General features: G+C 40.5%; 7 protein-coding genes across 8 annotated transcripts in view; 3 read left to right on the forward strand and 4 right to left on the reverse strand.

The window, feature by feature from the left end:
* The window catches only part of LOC126563291 (40S ribosomal protein S24), a 478,430-nt gene that overhangs the window by 353,199 nt on the left and 107,558 nt on the right, over positions 1–17,673 (reverse strand). The gene's annotated exons all lie outside the window — the stretch shown is intronic.
* The window catches only part of LOC126563401 (U6 snRNA-associated Sm-like protein LSm2), a 507,910-nt gene that overhangs the window by 353,016 nt on the left and 137,221 nt on the right, over positions 1–17,673 (forward strand). The window lies entirely within an intron of this gene.
* Positions 1–17,673, forward strand: part of LOC126561488 (uncharacterized) — a 581,387-nt gene that overhangs the window by 195,190 nt on the left and 368,524 nt on the right. The gene's annotated exons all lie outside the window — the stretch shown is intronic.
* Positions 3,592–17,673, reverse strand: part of LOC126563452 (H/ACA ribonucleoprotein complex subunit 3) — a 334,268-nt gene continuing 320,186 nt past the window's right edge. Inside the window, exon 3 of the mRNA XM_050220097.1 lies at positions 3,592–3,602. The gene's annotated coding sequence lies outside the window, so the exon portion shown is untranslated. The remainder of the gene's footprint in view (positions 3,603–17,673) is intronic.
* Positions 7,733–8,497, reverse strand: LOC126563466 (uncharacterized). Its single transcript, XM_050220111.1, has one exon. It carries the CDS (start codon positions 8,492–8,494, stop codon positions 7,757–7,759), a length of 738 nt encoding a protein of 245 aa, XP_050076068.1. The 5' UTR covers positions 8,495–8,497; the 3' UTR covers positions 7,733–7,756.
* Positions 10,446–10,823, reverse strand: LOC126563318 (uncharacterized). Its single transcript, XM_050219951.1, has one exon. It carries the CDS (start codon positions 10,821–10,823, stop codon positions 10,446–10,448), a length of 378 nt encoding a protein of 125 aa, XP_050075908.1.
* Positions 13,613–14,440, forward strand: LOC126562788 (uncharacterized). Its single transcript, XM_050219372.1, has one exon. It carries the CDS (start codon positions 13,613–13,615, stop codon positions 14,438–14,440), a length of 828 nt encoding a protein of 275 aa, XP_050075329.1.

The raw sequence follows: 17,673 nt of genomic DNA on the forward strand, positions 1-17,673 counted from the left end.
CCGAGTGTATATTCGTTCAGAACGATTGGTGGTTTTGTGAAGAAAAAGCCATTGTCTTGGAAAGTCATGGTAGGTAGGGCTTTTTGGGGATTTAAAAGTTTGTATTGTGATAAATGTATTAACGTGCAATTAACCTACTTTTCTATCCTAAAGATTCTAGCAGCGAAGGAGCTGATTCTTTGGATTGCCGTAGGAAGCTTCATTGTAACGATCGCAATCGAGGAGAATGGCGGCGCTGCTACTTCCTTGGTAGAAAGTCAAAACTTCACCACGACCTCCACCACTACAATCGCAACACCCACTACAACCAACAGATCCACCACTACCCTACGTACTACTGCATCCAGCACCTTTCCTACCACCTCGTCAGAAGCAACCACAAGTTCTAGTCCTTCCACATCGTTTATCTTGGCTAGAGCTAATCCCATTTCTAGTAGCTCAACTATCAGAAGCACAACCTCCACTGCAACAACGATTAAACCCTCAGCAAAGCGTCAGTTGAGCTTGAATGAATTCCAGCAGCTGGTAGCGAAGGTTAACGATGAGATCAGCATGCTCCGCAATCAGTCAGCAAACCTATCACAAACGTACGAAGAATTGGTACGGAGATACAATGATCGAACCTCGCAGGTACCGATCGTACTGTACGATGTATCAGATTGTTCCAATAGTACAACCGCCCAAGTAGAAACCTCAACAAAAGCCATCCAAGAGAGTCCGATTGCACTAGAAGCAACTAAATCAACAGAAAGTACTACGACGACGGCGAAGACAACAGTAATTTCGTCTACTACGAATGCACCATCCAGTACAACAACAGTTGAGTATGCAACCCAAAAGCAACCTCAGTCGGAGTCACCTTCAGACGGAGCAGCACCAGCCGAAGCGGTACCTATGAACTCAGGAAATTCGCACACACAAATCTACGGCAACAAGTACTATAACTACATACACTACTTCATGTATCCACCGAGCGAGGACCAGCTGGAAGAAATCGGTTCTCCGTCACAAATCAGCCAACGGCGCAAGGGTGGAAACGATGCACGAAAAACTGCGCCTCCAAATCGCCGGAAGGACGTTCCAAATCAGACAAAAAATAGATGGGAAGAATTGGACGAACCAGAATATTCTCCCAATCTTCGCCGATGGCCGCAAGAACCAACGGTTGAGAACAGTAACAATCGGCGAGCAGGTTCGTTCGACTACCGACCATTCATTGGAAATCCGATTCCTGCGATCGGTGGACAGTATCGTTTTGGTGGTTCTTTACAGCGGAAACCAATCGAACTCCCGGCTGATCCGGTTTCTCCTCCACCGAAGATTGCTTCGTATCCATCTATTGAGGAACGCATTCCATCGAGAGTTGTACCTCTGGACAAGATTTTCGGACCCATCCCGGAACGGCAAAAACCGTATCCATTTGCAGCGGAACGTATTCCATCGAGAGTTGTACTGCAGGAAAAGATTTTCCCATCGGAGAGAGAAAAACTAAAGCAAACGGAAACCATTCCCAGGGCACCCGTGTATCAAACCGATAAGATATCTTCATTCTTGGAACGTCGCAACGATTATTATCGTAATGGTTCTCCGACCCAGCAAACCACCAAGCCACCTACTAGGTTATTTACGCCATCTACACCCGCGGCCCGAGAACCGGTAACACCACAATCGATCGAGAGTTTGTTCTCGTTTGGAGCGAAACCGGTGAGCTATTCGATTCCGACCACCGTTAAACCATTGCCCGGGATGGCTCGCAACGGTTGGGATGGGTATGATTTTTCCTTCGTACGCAAGGTACAGGAAACGAAGAAACGGCTGCAGCGAGAACAACGTTCTACGCACAAGAGAGTGCGTGAATTATGAGGACGATTGCTGTGCGAGGATGGGGAGTATTTTAATCAATAAAATATTATATGCTCTTTGGTACGGTATACAGGTTTAATACTAAAAACTAAAAGCTGAAAATAATCAAGTACAATTAAAAAATCGGGTTAGACAATAAGGTTATGAAACTTTTTTTTTACTAAAATAAAATAAATTAATTAAACTTAAAAAAAATACTTTTATATTTAATTATAATTAAGTATGACTACACTTCGCTTTATTTGAACTCCATGATTGATGACTAATACAATTAACATTATTCATAAGGCATTTCCTCCTTACTCCTTGCCTTATCCGAGACATGCTCAGTTGAAAAGTAAAATTAAAAGTTTGTATAAAAAATGTATTAAATTAAAAGTTTGTATTTAAATTAAAAATCTTCTTCTTGGCTTTAACGACCTCTAAGGTCATGCCGGAAAGGTCCATCTAGACTGGCGATACCACGTAGTTGGATAGTCAGTCCTCACTACGGGGGGACAGTCCGGATGGGATTTGAACCCCGGTCCTGCCGTTTGAAGACCAGCGACTACACCACCGGGCCGCCCGAAAATTTAAAATATGAATTAATGTACAACTATCGCAAAACACAACATTAGTAAACATTTGCCCACATTAAAGTGCAGAAAGAAGTATAAATTGAAAATACCAAAAAATTATTAAAAGGGGTTTAAATTGCAACGGGAACCTTAATCCAACTACATTAATTTCAAATGACTGACTTGATTGATTATCGTTCGATGAATTGCCAAACGGTAAATTTGAACGCCATTTAGTTTTGAATTCTTTGTCCATCACCATGAAAGTCTTCATTTTGCGTTCTCATCAACAACAACAAAAAAATCTTTCTTTTTAAACTCGTTAACCCCGCAGGGCAAATTCAAAAGGACATTCGCCTTACTTCTCCCATCGCTGGATATTTGGTTTTAAAATGAAGCAATAAAAACAATTGGACCCATTCTCTCTGTGCCAGCAATCATAACCCCTGTTCACATTCACGTTTGGCATGTACGAAAACACCAATTAGCAATTCCCTAGCAGCGGCAGAGAGCACGCGTTCTACATATTTTAGAAAGGAAATCGCTCCTTTCAAAATCGCTCCATCCGATCATCCGGTTTTTCTTCTTTTATTGTGTTGATCAATTGTCATTACGGTGATGGGTATATAAAAAAAAGTACAAAAGAACCAAAATACCTAAGTGAAACAATCGGGATTCACAAATGCTCCGAAAATTCTCCGTTATGTGCCCTTCTCATTTTGATCACCAAAAATTAAAACAAAAACGCCAACGATCCAAACCCTTGTGATCCGATCGGAGGCAGGTTGTTTTGCGGACACCTTTCACTTCCAGCAAATTCGTCCTGGCGGCAAGAATGTCGATGCATCCCATATCTCGGCAAAAAAAGCAAAAAACAAAGAAGCTCATCAAAAGCTAAACGATAGTATGGTTCTCACAGGTCCAAAAGGTGTGAAGGGACCAAGAACCGCGGGCTTAAAAGGAAAATGGGAATTGCATCAAATTATCGTAATGAATGCTTCCTGTTCCTTCGTGATATATTTTTATATTTTTTTTTGCTTTTTGCGCGTACAAAAACATTTCAAAGAACGTATCTCAATCGTGCTGTAGATCTTAAAGGGATCGACTCGAAGACTCGGCCAAAAACCAGCTGATATCGGTACAACATTACTGCAGTTAGCGGAAATGTACCGTTCGATGGACCTTTCACTAGCACGAAAAGGTTCACGAACCTTTTTACAAGGGATTTGTGTGCTCGTGCATCTTGTCGCAGCATGGTCAAGTTCAAAGCCGCAGTCGATCGTGTTAAGCAGGCCGGTTTGATTTTTGTTTTTGGTTTTTGCTTTGCTTTGTTTTGTTTTTCGCATCATCCCCAGAACGGGAATGAATGGTGCATTTTTCTCGCACGGATGAAAGTCATCCCCGTAAATCTGGGTCAAAGTGAAGGGCTTGCTGTCGTTATTTTTGGAAGAAAAAATGCTGCATTTTGACGATGGTGCACATGGATTGACAGGATGTGCGGTAGGTAGGAACCAAACACCGGACACCGTGAACATATCGAATTCTCAGCATCACCGCGACATTCTCTGATGTTCTCTACCGTCGTTCGCTTCACTGACCAGAGCTAGGTGGGATGCAAAACATGGCTCGAAAACACATCAGGCAGCTAATTAAGTACATTAAGTTTTCATCTGAAGCATCCGCTCGCTCTACGAAATGAGGATGGTGAAAGATATCCCATTCGCAACTGCGGCGATAAGAATAATTTCAAGTTTAACGGGGCAACGGTTAGCGGGTTGTTGTATGTGCCTTTCGAAATTTGATTATTTTGGTGACCCCGTAGGTGATAGAATGTGGTGGATTTCGGTATGACCTGACTTGGGGAGTAGTTTTATCTTATGTTTTGAAAAGCCATTCACACTTCACTGTTATTATGCAGTGGTTTTGCAATAAAGAATCCAGAGTTATAAGCTTAAAGTTTACTTTAAAGGAGAGATAGAGAGCAACTCAAAAAGTGATGAAAAAATAATTTCAAACTATTTTATTGGTTTAAGCCGCGCTGAAGTTGTGCTCCTTTAGGAAAGGAGCGACTACAAATCATTGCTCTACAAGAGAATACTAGCTCATAATCTGCGCCGAGGTAAAGTTTTTGTTTTCAATTAAGCGGTGCTACTTAATTATAGAAATTATACCACTTAAGATCATCTATTTAAGAGATGTTTGCTACATACATATTTCTTACAGGGAATGATAAACTCAGCCCCTTAGGGTAGCATACTTCCGAAGCAACCAATTTGGCAAATTGATCTGCCTTTTTATTTGCCAGCAAAAGCACAATGAGTGGACAATCAAAGAAGAGATATGCAGAAAAACATAAAAAACATAGGTTAAAGCCTTTAGTATTTTTTTCACGAATTAGTGTGGAATCTTGACAGTCCAGATTTCAATGCTTTGAGCATACTTTGTCTGTTGCATAATATACAATATTCGTCTGACGGACAATCACTTACATCACAATATTCAATAAGATGTAATGGATTGTGGAAAGCTCTACTAGATATATCGAGCATTTTTCGAGTAGATATAAAAATTTGGAAGCTCTGGATGCAATGTTGTACATGTCAAAACCGGTGCCGTATTTTGATGAGGTTCCGTCAGCATAAAATTGGTTTCTGTTCAAATGACCATACTTTTGTACAAAAATACTGAGAATTCTCGTCCAACGAAGGCTGTCGGGGGGTACTACGCGACTTCTAACGGTAATGGCATTGTTTTGAACAAAGAAGAATTATATTAACAATAATCAAACACATCGGCTTGGTCCACAAAAATAGATAATATTGTAAAAACTTCGTTGAAGTTTCTAACGTAACGTTTCAGCGTTTGACACTGAAATTTGAAATGAAGATTAAAAGAAAATTATGAGAAGGTGAATTTTGAACATGTGACATAACTTTTCAAACTTCGAAACCAGTAACAAAAAGCACATGCTTTCACGTGGTTGAATACCTGAAGCAACTAGTGTGATCTGGTAGCACGACCCCTTTCACCAGCAAAAAAGCGGAAAGAACCCGAAAACTGCTTCGATGGAAGCTGCAGTAGTATCACATTTTTATAGAGATTTAGAATCTAAAGACTTCTTAAATAAAGTTCTTGATTATTGGTGGCGAATATTAAGGATTTCTAAGCAAATATCATTATTTTATCTATCCAAATTTAAACCTATTTATCTATCCAAAAGTTCCGTAAGGTCGTTTAACTAGCAATTTATTCGATCTACATTTGCTCTATATAAGGTGTAAAACTATGAATATCTTTAGTTCTAGGTTAGACTATTTATTCAAGTAGCGATTGTTATACTTCCTCCTCTATCCTCCAATACAAAGAAGTATTGAGTCCTTCTGACTCAGGATGTCTCGCATCTGCACAGCTGTGGATCTTCCTAATCCCGGAACGGTTGCTAACAGCCAGGGTCTTGCCATATCGAACTCTACACATGATCAGAAGATGTGATCAATGTTGTGGTATCTCCATTGTTACCACTACAAGCCATGGAGTCAGTTGGCCTTATTCTGCTTTTGGCTATAAATTTTCGAAAAATCTTTGCCTATCATTTCTGTATTAAAAAGTAAACCGTCCGTCCTTCTATCTTACCCGGTTGCATTATACAAGTAAAAGTTAAATTTTGTTTTATAACATACGTTGTAAATTTACATCTTGGTCATAATGAATATTTTGAAATTTCATATTCATCACAAAAGAGAACTCAATCAGGAAAATTTAAATTTATAACCTACTATGAAATCGTGAAGTTCATACCTTGACATATTAAATAAATAGTTTTAAACTAAACTAGGCGACGAGAACTTACTGTACATCTTCTACTCTTTACTACAAAGAATCCTTCCAACCAGGAATAGGATACGATTATTACATGGCAGGCACGGGTATTATATATTACACATCAAGTACCAAGGACAGAAGTTTTATAATAGCCTAATCTGGCGTCTTTATCCTATCACGTCTTTAAACCAAGAAGACAAATCTGCTTCGTTTTCTTGTTGGCTCAACGACCTCTAAGGTCATACCGGCCATAGAATGGTTTACTAGACTTGCCGATACAACGTAGTTCGATAGTCAGTCCTCACTACTTTCTCGACTCAACGAAGACAAATTAAAGCTATTTTTCGTCAGAATACTTCCAGTACTGCCAGATACTTAGCAAAGTAGCACCTCATAATAATTTGATGCAATTACCATACTGCTGTGTTGTGGTCTAAAATTGAACTGAAAAGCATTAAAGTTTATGCTGTTCAAAAGTTTAGATGTAAACAAAAGACTCACATTTTGTCATGATTATGCAAAACTTCGGCGATATCAGGTATATATTCAACAAAGATGTTCCTATTAACCTTGTATCGAACCAACACGAGCGAGATTTTAAAGGAATTCCCCGGCCATGACATCTTTTCAATTTTAGAGGCGCCTAATCTTACAATATTTTTATTTTGTTTCTTTGGTTGCTATATATGTATTAGTTAAACTTAAGAATGCGATGCCCAAAATAAACGTTAAGGTAATAGTCTACGACGTCCATTAACATCTTAGCCTTTAACCTGAATCAACATTCGTAAGCTTTTAAAATGTTTCTCCTAAAGACCAAGGAATAATCATCAACTTACTCACTAGAAGGTATTTTTTCCCTTGCAAGTATCAAACACGGAATGGAACGAAACTCTCTTTTACAAGCTAAGAGTACTTCTTTCAGTCATGTAAAATAAAAATAATCAACCCAAAGCACTTGGGTGAAAGTTGAAAGAGCGTGCGTTTCAGCGAATGCTTAGCTGCATTGCACATTTGTATCGTCAGTCGCACCTCATCTTCTGAGCCATCGAAACCAATTCAACCTGAGAATCATGCAACTGTCGAGAGTAATATTCTACTTGGTCTTGCTGACATTGGTGACATCTGCCCATTTGAGCGACGATGCAGCACAACTCGGTACAAAGCAGCTAATCATCATACACCCAGCAATCGACACACTGACCGGACTTTGGAGTGCGTTCCAGGGTGAAACAACGACCCGACGTCCCAGTGTACAGCGGACGACGATCAAACCCTCAACTGAAGTTCCACCAGGACATTTTGAAGCATTAGAAGAACTGCTGACCAGACTGATGCAGGCAAACGAAGAAAATAAAGATTCATAACAAAAGTAGCTCAAAGTGGAAGTAGTCGATTGATTTCATTTAATGTTTGATTTATTGTAAACAGTGTTTTTGTGTGTGTACGGTGCCAAAGTGTTCCTAATAAATAATCCTAGTTGATTCGGTTGTGTATCGCAAGATTCATGTTCCCTACTGTTTCGCTTCGGACAGCTGCTCTAGTGCATCAATGACTGCGCTTTCCTCGATCGGATCCACCGTTTTCTCTACCTTCACTTCTGCCTGTGTCGCTTCGGGTTCCGTCTGCTTCGACAAGTCCAGCTCACGGCCATATCGTCGGTTTCCACCTACGGGGCGATTTCGTGCGTAATAATCATCATCATCATCGCCGCCGGGGTTGTACGAATCCGTCGTGGTCGGGCGATAGCTGGTAGAGAGCGGGGGTGAGGTAGTTGGTCTGTAGCCGCCTTCGTAGTCTGGACCGTATCCTGGACCGTAGCCGGGCGGACCATACTCGCCACCACCGTACGAACCACCGTAACCCGGCTTGTGATGTCCATACCAGTGTGGCTTTACACGCTCATTGATTTCGTCCATCAGGCTGTGCGCCTGCTGAAGACCACTGGCCAGAGAGCTCATCTTCGCTTCAATCGATTGCCTGTAGCCCTCCAACTCCTTATCCCAGCATCCCTGCCAGTACGGATCCTCGTTACCGTCCGCATCGAACTCTTCGCCGTTCAGGCTGTAGTGAATCTTCAGCAAGGCACCACGGATATCCCGTTGAGCTCTCAACAGCTCACGAATGATACGACGCTTCTCCTCCGTTGGCAACGAATTGATGTCGTCATAGTTGAGCTCAGCAGCAAACACTACTCCACACAGTAGCACCACGCCGAACAGCGGAATAAGCAACTTTCCTGACAAAGCCATCGCAACACTACAATTATATTATGAGATTAGAAATTTCAATGTCGCGTTGCAATAGAAATTTAATGTTTTAGTAACATTAAAATCAAAAAATTTTATATCAAAATTCTTTACAGCAGATGTAATTGAATCTCACCTCATGCACTCTGTGGTGACAGAGAGTTGTACTAAAGCAATAAGCGTACTGTGCTTTGGTGCATTCGTTTTTATATGGACTTGCATTCGATCTCCATCAAATTTCTCCCAGGAGAATGTTCTAGCTCCTCCCATCGGGGTGGATTTCCTTTTTTTTCGGGAGAAAGGTGATCCTGTGACTTTCACCAATCGGGGTGGAAAATTAGCAGTATCCGATGCTGATGTGAACCTGTCTCTTTTTGATGCGAGCATTATCTGGGACTTGGCACATAGCTTAAAAGCATTGTTTCAATTTTTGCAGAAGATTAGTTATTAATTCTTAGGTTTTTAATTGTTAGTTTTTCTAATTATTCAACAAAAAACATACATAAACATAATAATAATCATAAATTTACAAACAACATACTAAAGTAAGTATATATGAGCATGAGAATCATGTTAAAAAACTAAATGTATAACAGATTCGTTATAAGGTCGTGACCATACTTTATATGAGTATCCTTTAGTATTAGTACTTTAGTAATCCTTTAGTATCATCATCCTATTATTTTCTGTTGCAAGACTGGTAAGAATAATGAAAGATAATGAATAATCTGTTAGCACAGACGCGTGACATGAGAGTCTGTGTTATATTTAAATATTTAAACATTTTTTAAAAATAAATTAAAGTTCTTAACGCCTTTGAATAAAAAGTGAAAAAAGAGGATTTATTTCCTATTATAAAAGTATTTAAAGATGTAATGGCACTTAAGAAGGCATATAGTAGAGTTATTTATATGTTTAAATATTATATCAACTAACAACTAATTGCTAAGCAGAGCAATCATACCGTCAAAAATTCATAAACAAAAACAAATTATTAACATTAAACCAAATTTTATTAGTACTATTATAATAAACTATTCATACACATGAAACATAATCCCTTTGAATGGCTCATCTCAAACACACCAGTGCTCAAATCTTTCATGTCTAACACACCAGTGCTCTGGAAAATAGTACAAACAAACTTTGAATTTTTACCTCAATCTAAATTCTTATTCATCTTAATCTAAGTAGAGAAAGTTTTTACATGTATATAGTTTATTGAGAATTTAGAACCGTAATTAAATTACTTCAGATTAATTAAGGTTATAAAAACGAAGTTATCAAAGCAGTAAACGGCATGAAACAACTGCAGTTGGATTTATGCGTAGTACGATTAATCGAAAGGAATAACAGTAGTAACAACACAAAATGTATTTATTTTAGAATATCGGAGACAGAGAATGGCATGATTGATTGAAAGGTGAAATCAAACAATCAAACACGAGTAATTTAATTTGTGTACCTTTTTGATACTCTGCTACTTATATAATTATTTAAAATGAAAGATGGAAACGCCACCGAACGTATTTTTTTATGTAATGAAAATTATGGTAATGCTTTCTTGTTTTTTTATTTAAATTTAGATCAGTATTTACCAACTAAATTATATGTATTTGTCTACATGTTCTACATATATTCTTTGCTTTTTTTCTTTCAAGATTTAAATTGATGAATATGGCAATTTGTTTGCTTCATTTGCATGAAAGTTTCTTTTATTTGACTGAGTTTATTCGATTTATATTATTGTTACGATCAGATCACCCTACCATGCTCTTTTGTGATATACAATCCATTACACAAATCGATCACAACACTGTATGCATTTAAAATAAATTTATTTTTTGAGTTCATTATTTTTCTTCTCCTAACAACCAATAACATCCTAAATTTATACCACTTTTAATTTAAAGCAAGCCACATCCAGTTTCAGAAGTTTAACACAATTCCCTTCCTAGGCACTTGGTCGCTCGCTGCGTAGCGCGTCCAGGGCAGCCTTTTGCTGGATGAGCAGCTTCTGCATCTGTTCCATCTCGTTGTAATAATGGCCACCGTGGTCCTTATCCTTTCGGTAGAACAGCTTCTTGTGCAGTGTTTGGATCTTTTCTAGGAGCGCAGCAAATTCCCCGTCATGTAAGCGAGCAAATTCGTCCACATCCTCCACGAGCTTCTTGTACGAGTCCTTTGGTTTCGGATGATATCCGAAATATGACTTGCCTGCCGTACCCGAGTCGGTTTCCACTTTCGATTCGTTGGGTACCGCCGCTGCTGTGGATGCAATCACCAACAGGACAGAGCAGACAGCCAGGAAGACGATTTTCTTGTAGGACATTGTTGTAATCTTTTTGTTTTGCTTGATCTTTATGTTCGTAAGAAAAGAAAAAAATTATGAAATAATGATTATATTAAGGCTGTCTCGAATGGATGGTCGCCAAATCTCACCTCTCGAACAGTACGTGCCTTAATAACCCATCCGCATACGAAGAAAAGCACCTTTATATGAACTTTTCCTGCGGGGTACGTTATACATTTACTCCTCCTACGAATCCGTCCCACAGTACTTTCACCAATCAGATTTTGGTGGTTCTGACATTCTCTTACATTTGTTTGGGTTTTTTTATGCAGTCAACGTTTTTGTTAAATATTCTCTCTCTTGAAAGGTTTAAAAACTTGTTCCACTTCTCTGTGAAACTATAAAAACGGTTACAGCATGTGGAAGGTATGTAAGTAAAATATGTTTAAAAACATACAAAACTTGAAAAGATTCAGGAATCGGATTCGATCTTTTTTATTAACCACATACTTGTAAACTTTCCGAACCTGAAAATAAAACTTAGGAAACATTAGTTTAGGTTCAGTTTTCCGGTTTATTTTTTCGTATTTCTATAGCTATATCGGGATATAATGAAACTTTAAAGGAATATTGATTTAGATTTTAACTTTATCTTGAAGATAATTCTTCTTACATATTTTTCAGCATATTAGCTTGAATTTGGATATTTTTTTTTTTTGTCAAACACGATACAATGATAGATGAAAAATCATTTGAGTGAGGTAATCTCAAATACTGTTTAGCACACCAAGTTTGCAAAAGATAAATGAGTGATATTTAAGCTGAAAACTACCAAGCAGGAACCTTAGCTAGTATGAAATGGAAATTCATACAAGCGAATCGTTTAGCAGCTGCAAGAACGAATGCATTGACACAACCAAAACCGGACTCTAAACAACTCATTGGAGCATCAATAAGATTCCCTGCTGTTTCGCGGTGTTACATTCTGGGTCGAAAGAACGGCCAGCAGATTTTGCACGAATTAGCAAAGTTGATTCTATTATTATTACCCACTCGCTGTCGTAAAAACCGCCGCCGCAGTATTGCCGAATAAGTTTTGACAGTGTTTTTTATCGAATTCTTTTCGCATGATGATACAAAGATAATCAGGCCAAGCCGAGTTTCAAGAAAATTAAAAAAAGAAAACTGAACAATCTTTAGCATTTAAATTAGTCCTAAAACCATCGTGAAGATGTCTGCGTATAGTTGAGAACGATATAATACGATAGCAGGCTACATTCTACGAGACGCGTGCGAAGAATTCTTCAAGCCAGTAATGAATGAAATAGATGTTGGTATTGGACGACTCAGATTGAGCTGCGAAGCACATGCAAATCATAGAACAATCTGGAGAAATGCAGAGAACCTGTTCACCTTGGACGAGATACATTTTATTTAACGGTTTAGAGAATGTTCCCCAGAGAAGAAAAAGACCTTATTTCTTAGAATTTTTTAAATCAGTATTGTGTTAAAAATGCTTACATTATTCTCTATGTTTGCAAAAATTGGGCTTTAATTCTTTTCCTATTATAACAAGATAGTTTATTTATAAAATTCTCAAACAAGCATCATAACGCAATCTCTTAGAATTATTCAATTACATCATAAAATAGAACTTATTAAAATAAAATCTATTTAAGTAAAAGTGTGATATTTTTCACCAAACTCAACCAAAAAACACAACACACACAGCAATCAGCTTTATGTAAGATAAATATTTGTACATTTTTATTCCATTTTAAGTTTTATCCTCTACCACCAAACAAGTGCATTTTCGTACAAGTGACTCCTATAGCTTTGCCACATTATCGTCTCTTGGAGTTGCTCGAGCTGCCGCACGAAATGTGCAAAGTCCAGTATATGGTCGTTCAGTTGCGCATCGACCTTACCCACCAGCAGCTTGTAGTCTGGTCGTTCATCCATGATGTGAAACTTTTTCGACTCTACCAGCACGGTACAGATAATGATGAGCAAGGTGGCAAACTGGGGCCAACCAACGCCGGTACACGATGACATTGCCTGGTGCGCGGTGTGCTCTGGGGCAGGTTCTTTGAAATACTGATCGTAACGTTCAACTAAGAACTTAGGTTCATTTATTTTTCGAGCGAGCGCATGTTTTGTTCTCCACCGTGGCTCTGTGGCGGCGTTCTAGCAGAATTTGTTCTCTTTTTGGCTCATCCGGTGAAAGGTGGGCAATGTTTGCGTGAGGTACAGATGATAGTTTGTTTGAAAAGCTTCACTGTTCTGATGTACCGTAAGGAAATATTAATGTGTCCTGGACCAATCTGGACACGTGGTGGATGTATGGTTTATGTTCAACTCATTACGATAATGAGTGTTAAAGACTAATTAAACTTTGCAGAAGCAACATACCCTGTTAAGGTAGTGTATATCGTCATACGCAATGTCCGCCAGTTTGGACAGTTTTGTTCTGTTCGCGAAATTCCAGCACAAAGTATATGCGAAGATTGGCAGCGCATTTTTTTTTTTTGGTATTTCTCAGAGTCCAGATCCAGTTTGAGAAGAAAAGCGCTCAATACAAGGGAGAAAAGAAATTGCATTTCTGAAGTGGCAACAGAAAGGCAAGAGAATATTCTACCGAATCACTTCTTGAGAAGTTCGGAACACGGAGGGAGTCACAGAACGAATCCCATTCCTGTTCCATTTACCAGAGCTGATGTGTACGTGGTGCGGGTAAGTTAGTGGTGTGGCTTTGTTCGGTGAAAGAGATTGTAATTCGTCCCTTGAAGGAACCCCAGCAATTGTGGAAGAAGGATTACACATACGATATGAAGTGTGACGTGTTAATATCGCTCCTGTACGTTGTGTTTGCCCTAATTCGTCCTGGGTTTGGTGAGGGAATAGAAAAAGTGTCCTATCTCCTACAGTACGGACCCGGTGTACATACCGTGTTCGAGCAGGAAAGCTCACCCGACAAGGTTACTGTGAACGTTAAAGATAGAGGAGCATCATCTACGGAACTGCCTTCGACCTTAACCTCGAATGTTACGTCGAGCGAATCGCACAACGTGTCCGACAGCACCGTTCCGGTATTGTCAGCATCAACGCTGGAAGTGACTCAAAACCTCCATTCAAACACACCTGTTACGGAAAGCGTTTCTAACATCCCCGATACTGTAACGACCGTGACTGTCGGATCAAATACAACCGAAAAGAAAGGTGACGCTAGTTCTAAGACACCCTCCAACGATTCCATAATTCCGCAACCTTCAAAGCTCAGCATCACTAGCGAAGACAAGAAACACCCTACCGGATCAATGCCCGGAGGACCGGATGATGAGCGACAACGTATTCAAGCGACCGCTCCCTGCCACACCCCTGTCTCCGTCCTTCAGAAGGTTCATCCCTTACCGTTACCACCGGCCCTGCCCACCTTCGGTGCGATCCTCCGTTCCGACGTGATGGTGAACCTTAAGCCCAAGGAACTGCGCACACTGATGAGCACGTACATTGGACTGATCGAGACGTACAAGAGCTTTAACCAGCAGCAGAAGCGAAACATCGCCCACCTGGAGGAGGAACTGGCACGCCACGAGCTTATCAAGGCACGGGCCGATCGGTTGCGAAACACAAAGGTTGAAATATTAAACAAGTAGCCCATCCCCTGCCGTTTGTGTTTCGCTTTTACTTTTCATCCGAACATCTCACGTCCGCGTGTGTGCTTGTGTGACCTTACGAGTTGATAACGCGACTCCTGTGTATCGATAGACCAAAGGGTGTTGCTCTTGCAAGAGCTGCAAGCAACAAGCGGGTAATGTATGCATTTTTCGTGGTTCGGATTGATGTTTGCACTACCGATCAGATGCTCGCACACATAGTGATGATGCACGTGAGGGAGCAATGATTAGGGGTTGAGTGTTAATTTAATTTTGTAATCACCTTCAAAAGCTCACTAATCGCTGCTTCTAAACCATTTCCATGAGGACGAGTTTCACTTCTTTCTTTGCGAAGGACACACGCGCGATCGTTGGATGCGCAGTTCAGTCCAGGTCCAGATGTGCGGCGATCTGAGTTGACCATGAATTTCTACTAGTTTTCCTGCTTCATTTTAGTGTAAGATAGACATTTATTTTGCGTAGATAGTTAATCCTACGCAATATGTTGTTGTACCTCGTGATTTTGCTGATATGCTGCTGATAAGTATACCAAACGTTAGCAAAGGAAATGTAGCTATAGAAAGCTGTTAAACAGCGGGAATTAATAGTGCCGATGACAAGGTTTTAGAAAGCTCAGATTATTGTTATTCTTTAGTTTAGAAAGGAAAAGAATCATCTATACAAGGTCAAGAAAATAATTAGCAAATTTATGCTAGAGAAAAATGACCAAATATGTCAATGAATCATTGGCATTTGGGCCAAATTCGTATGCACGACATGATCAAGATTAAGATTATTACTGACACCGTAGGCTGACAGAGGTTGTCAGTATTGAAGATTATTAAATTTAAGAAAATTCGTAGTTATGTTGAATCTATTGAAATTTTTTTTTAGATTTAACTCTGATTCTACAGCTTGTTTTCACAAGCCTTGGCTGTTCTTGTCCGTCACTGCATACACAAATAAATTTTCTGTTGCATCATTTTTGACAACGAATATTAAGACACCTTAAGACACTTTGTCTTAAGGCCCCTCTTTCAAGATACCCTGTTGATTTGTCAACTTTTATGGGACAAAACAGTACGTAGCACTATTCCTCCTCGTTGCAGTAATGGTCGAGCAGTAGCATTTAAAAAAAAAACTGAAGAAGACCAATAATCGATATTATTTTTGCTGGACACAAATATAAAACAAATGTATATTTTTGCTCAAATGTTAACAAAAAACCGTTAACATACGGTACGGTGCAATAAATGATACGATAGCACACCCGGAAACATTCGCTATATTCTAACAAGAGCGGATATTTTTGGACAAAGTTAAGGCTCAGAATCTGGTTTCGTTGCCTTGCGCGGATACATACCATCTAATCGTTAGCATGCGTAACATCGCATATTACTGTCGCTTCGTGTCCAGAAAGAATGAGGAACCTGTTCATCTCATTTGCATGCATTATGATCCTGCCATACCACCAAACAAAATGTTTTTAGTTTTTTTGCCAAACAAAGAAAGTCTGCTAAAACATCACCCGTTCGAAGGAGGATACAAAAACCTGTTCAAAATCGTTTGCCAGCAACGGAAAAAATGAGGTGTTTCCCAAGAGCAATCGCTAGCTTTTCGGGATTCATATAGATTCTTCCGCGTTCCACCAAGAAGAGGGAGAGTGACACATGCTCTCGAGCACACCAGCGTGAATCGTTTACACCATATTACCTTTTCGTCGTCTGGTTCATCAGAATCCAATGTTGAAGAGTCCTACATTTCTATCTCACATTTCTATTCCTGCTTACTTGAACTTCTCCACCTGTCTCAAATCTCGCCAATGGGTTGCTAGGAGGACTCTCTCCAAAAAGTGTCCCAAAGGCACGCCGGCAGAAAGCTGGAACAAAAATGCGACACCGATCGCTGTCGGTTCGATTTTCTTTTTTTGGCAGAGAATGATTCGAAAATGAAAAATTAGCATAAATCTATTATCACGGTTCGCACGCCAAAGAAGGATGGGGTGCTGGGTGGGTTTGAGCGCACCCCCCCCTTTTTTGAAAAGAAACGAATCGATGTCCCCGGTATTGCTCAACCGATACCGGTCAATGTGATGGTCTTGAAAACTGGTTTGAAATCTCCATTTCTCGGAGGCTGTGTGTCTCGAGCGAGTGTTCAGCAAGCACGCTGTTCTGCTGTTTCGATCTCCCCACAAGAGTCTTTTTTTAGCGGAGTGGGAAGATACGTTAGATTCGGCATTAGATCCCAGTAAATCTGCAAGAGCCGTACTGATAGCAGCAGTGGTGGTAGTGGTGGTGGGAGTGTATTGGTTTGCTCTGTGTGACCGGCAAGAACAGCGGGACGGTCCTCATCGATCGGTTGGCAACAAAAAGACCAACATCCGGCTGAATTGTTGTCAGTTTCGGTACGAACGTCGATCGCGTCTAACGCCTGGTGTCTAAACACGTCTCAAACAGTGTTTTGTGTCGAAGAATCACTACATCAGTTGGAGTCACATATTTGCCCTAAAAATGAATCGTGTCATCGCAGTGGTGTGTTTGATGGTTGTGGCGGCATCCTTCAGTGATGCGACGTTCGATCTGCTGCACAAGAAGAAGGAGCTGTTTGGCAAGCTGCTGCACAAGGGTCCCTCCTATGCTCCAGCCTACCCGGCTCCAGCATACCCGGCACCAGCACCGGTAGTCTACCATGCCTCTGTTGCCGTACCATACGCTGTACCGACTCCAGTACGTTACGCTGTTGCTGCACCTGCTCCAGTGCACTACTCGGCACCAGCTCCGGCCCCGGTTTACGGTCCTCCAGCTCCGGCTCCTGCTCCAGTTTACAGTGCTCCGGCTCCAGTTTACAGTGCTCCTGCTCCAGTTTACAGTGCTCCTGCTCCAGTCACATACACTGCTCCAGCCCCGGCCCCAGTCTACAGCGCACCTCCGCCACCAGTGTACAGCGCACCGCCGCCACCAGTGTACAGCGCACCTCCGCCACCAGTGTACAGTGCACCACCGGCAGCACCAGCACCGTACCCAGGATGTGACCATTGTACGTACCCATCATACGGAGCTTAAGTTGATGTCACACTTTCCAGGATATTCCTATTAATCTCTCTCTTTCATTAATTCCTTTATCTCGTCTTCAGCTCAAGTCTCCCTGGTCGGTTAAGTAAAGCTTGCATAAGCTTGTGAGCGAGAAACGCATCGAGACCAAAACCAATAGAGAGCGCCTTGCGGACAATGTAC

Source organism: Anopheles maculipalpis, chromosome 3RL (genome assembly GCF_943734695.1).
Source record: "Anopheles maculipalpis chromosome 3RL, idAnoMacuDA_375_x, whole genome shotgun sequence".
Lineage (NCBI taxonomy): Eukaryota > Metazoa > Arthropoda > Insecta > Diptera > Culicidae > Anopheles > Anopheles maculipalpis.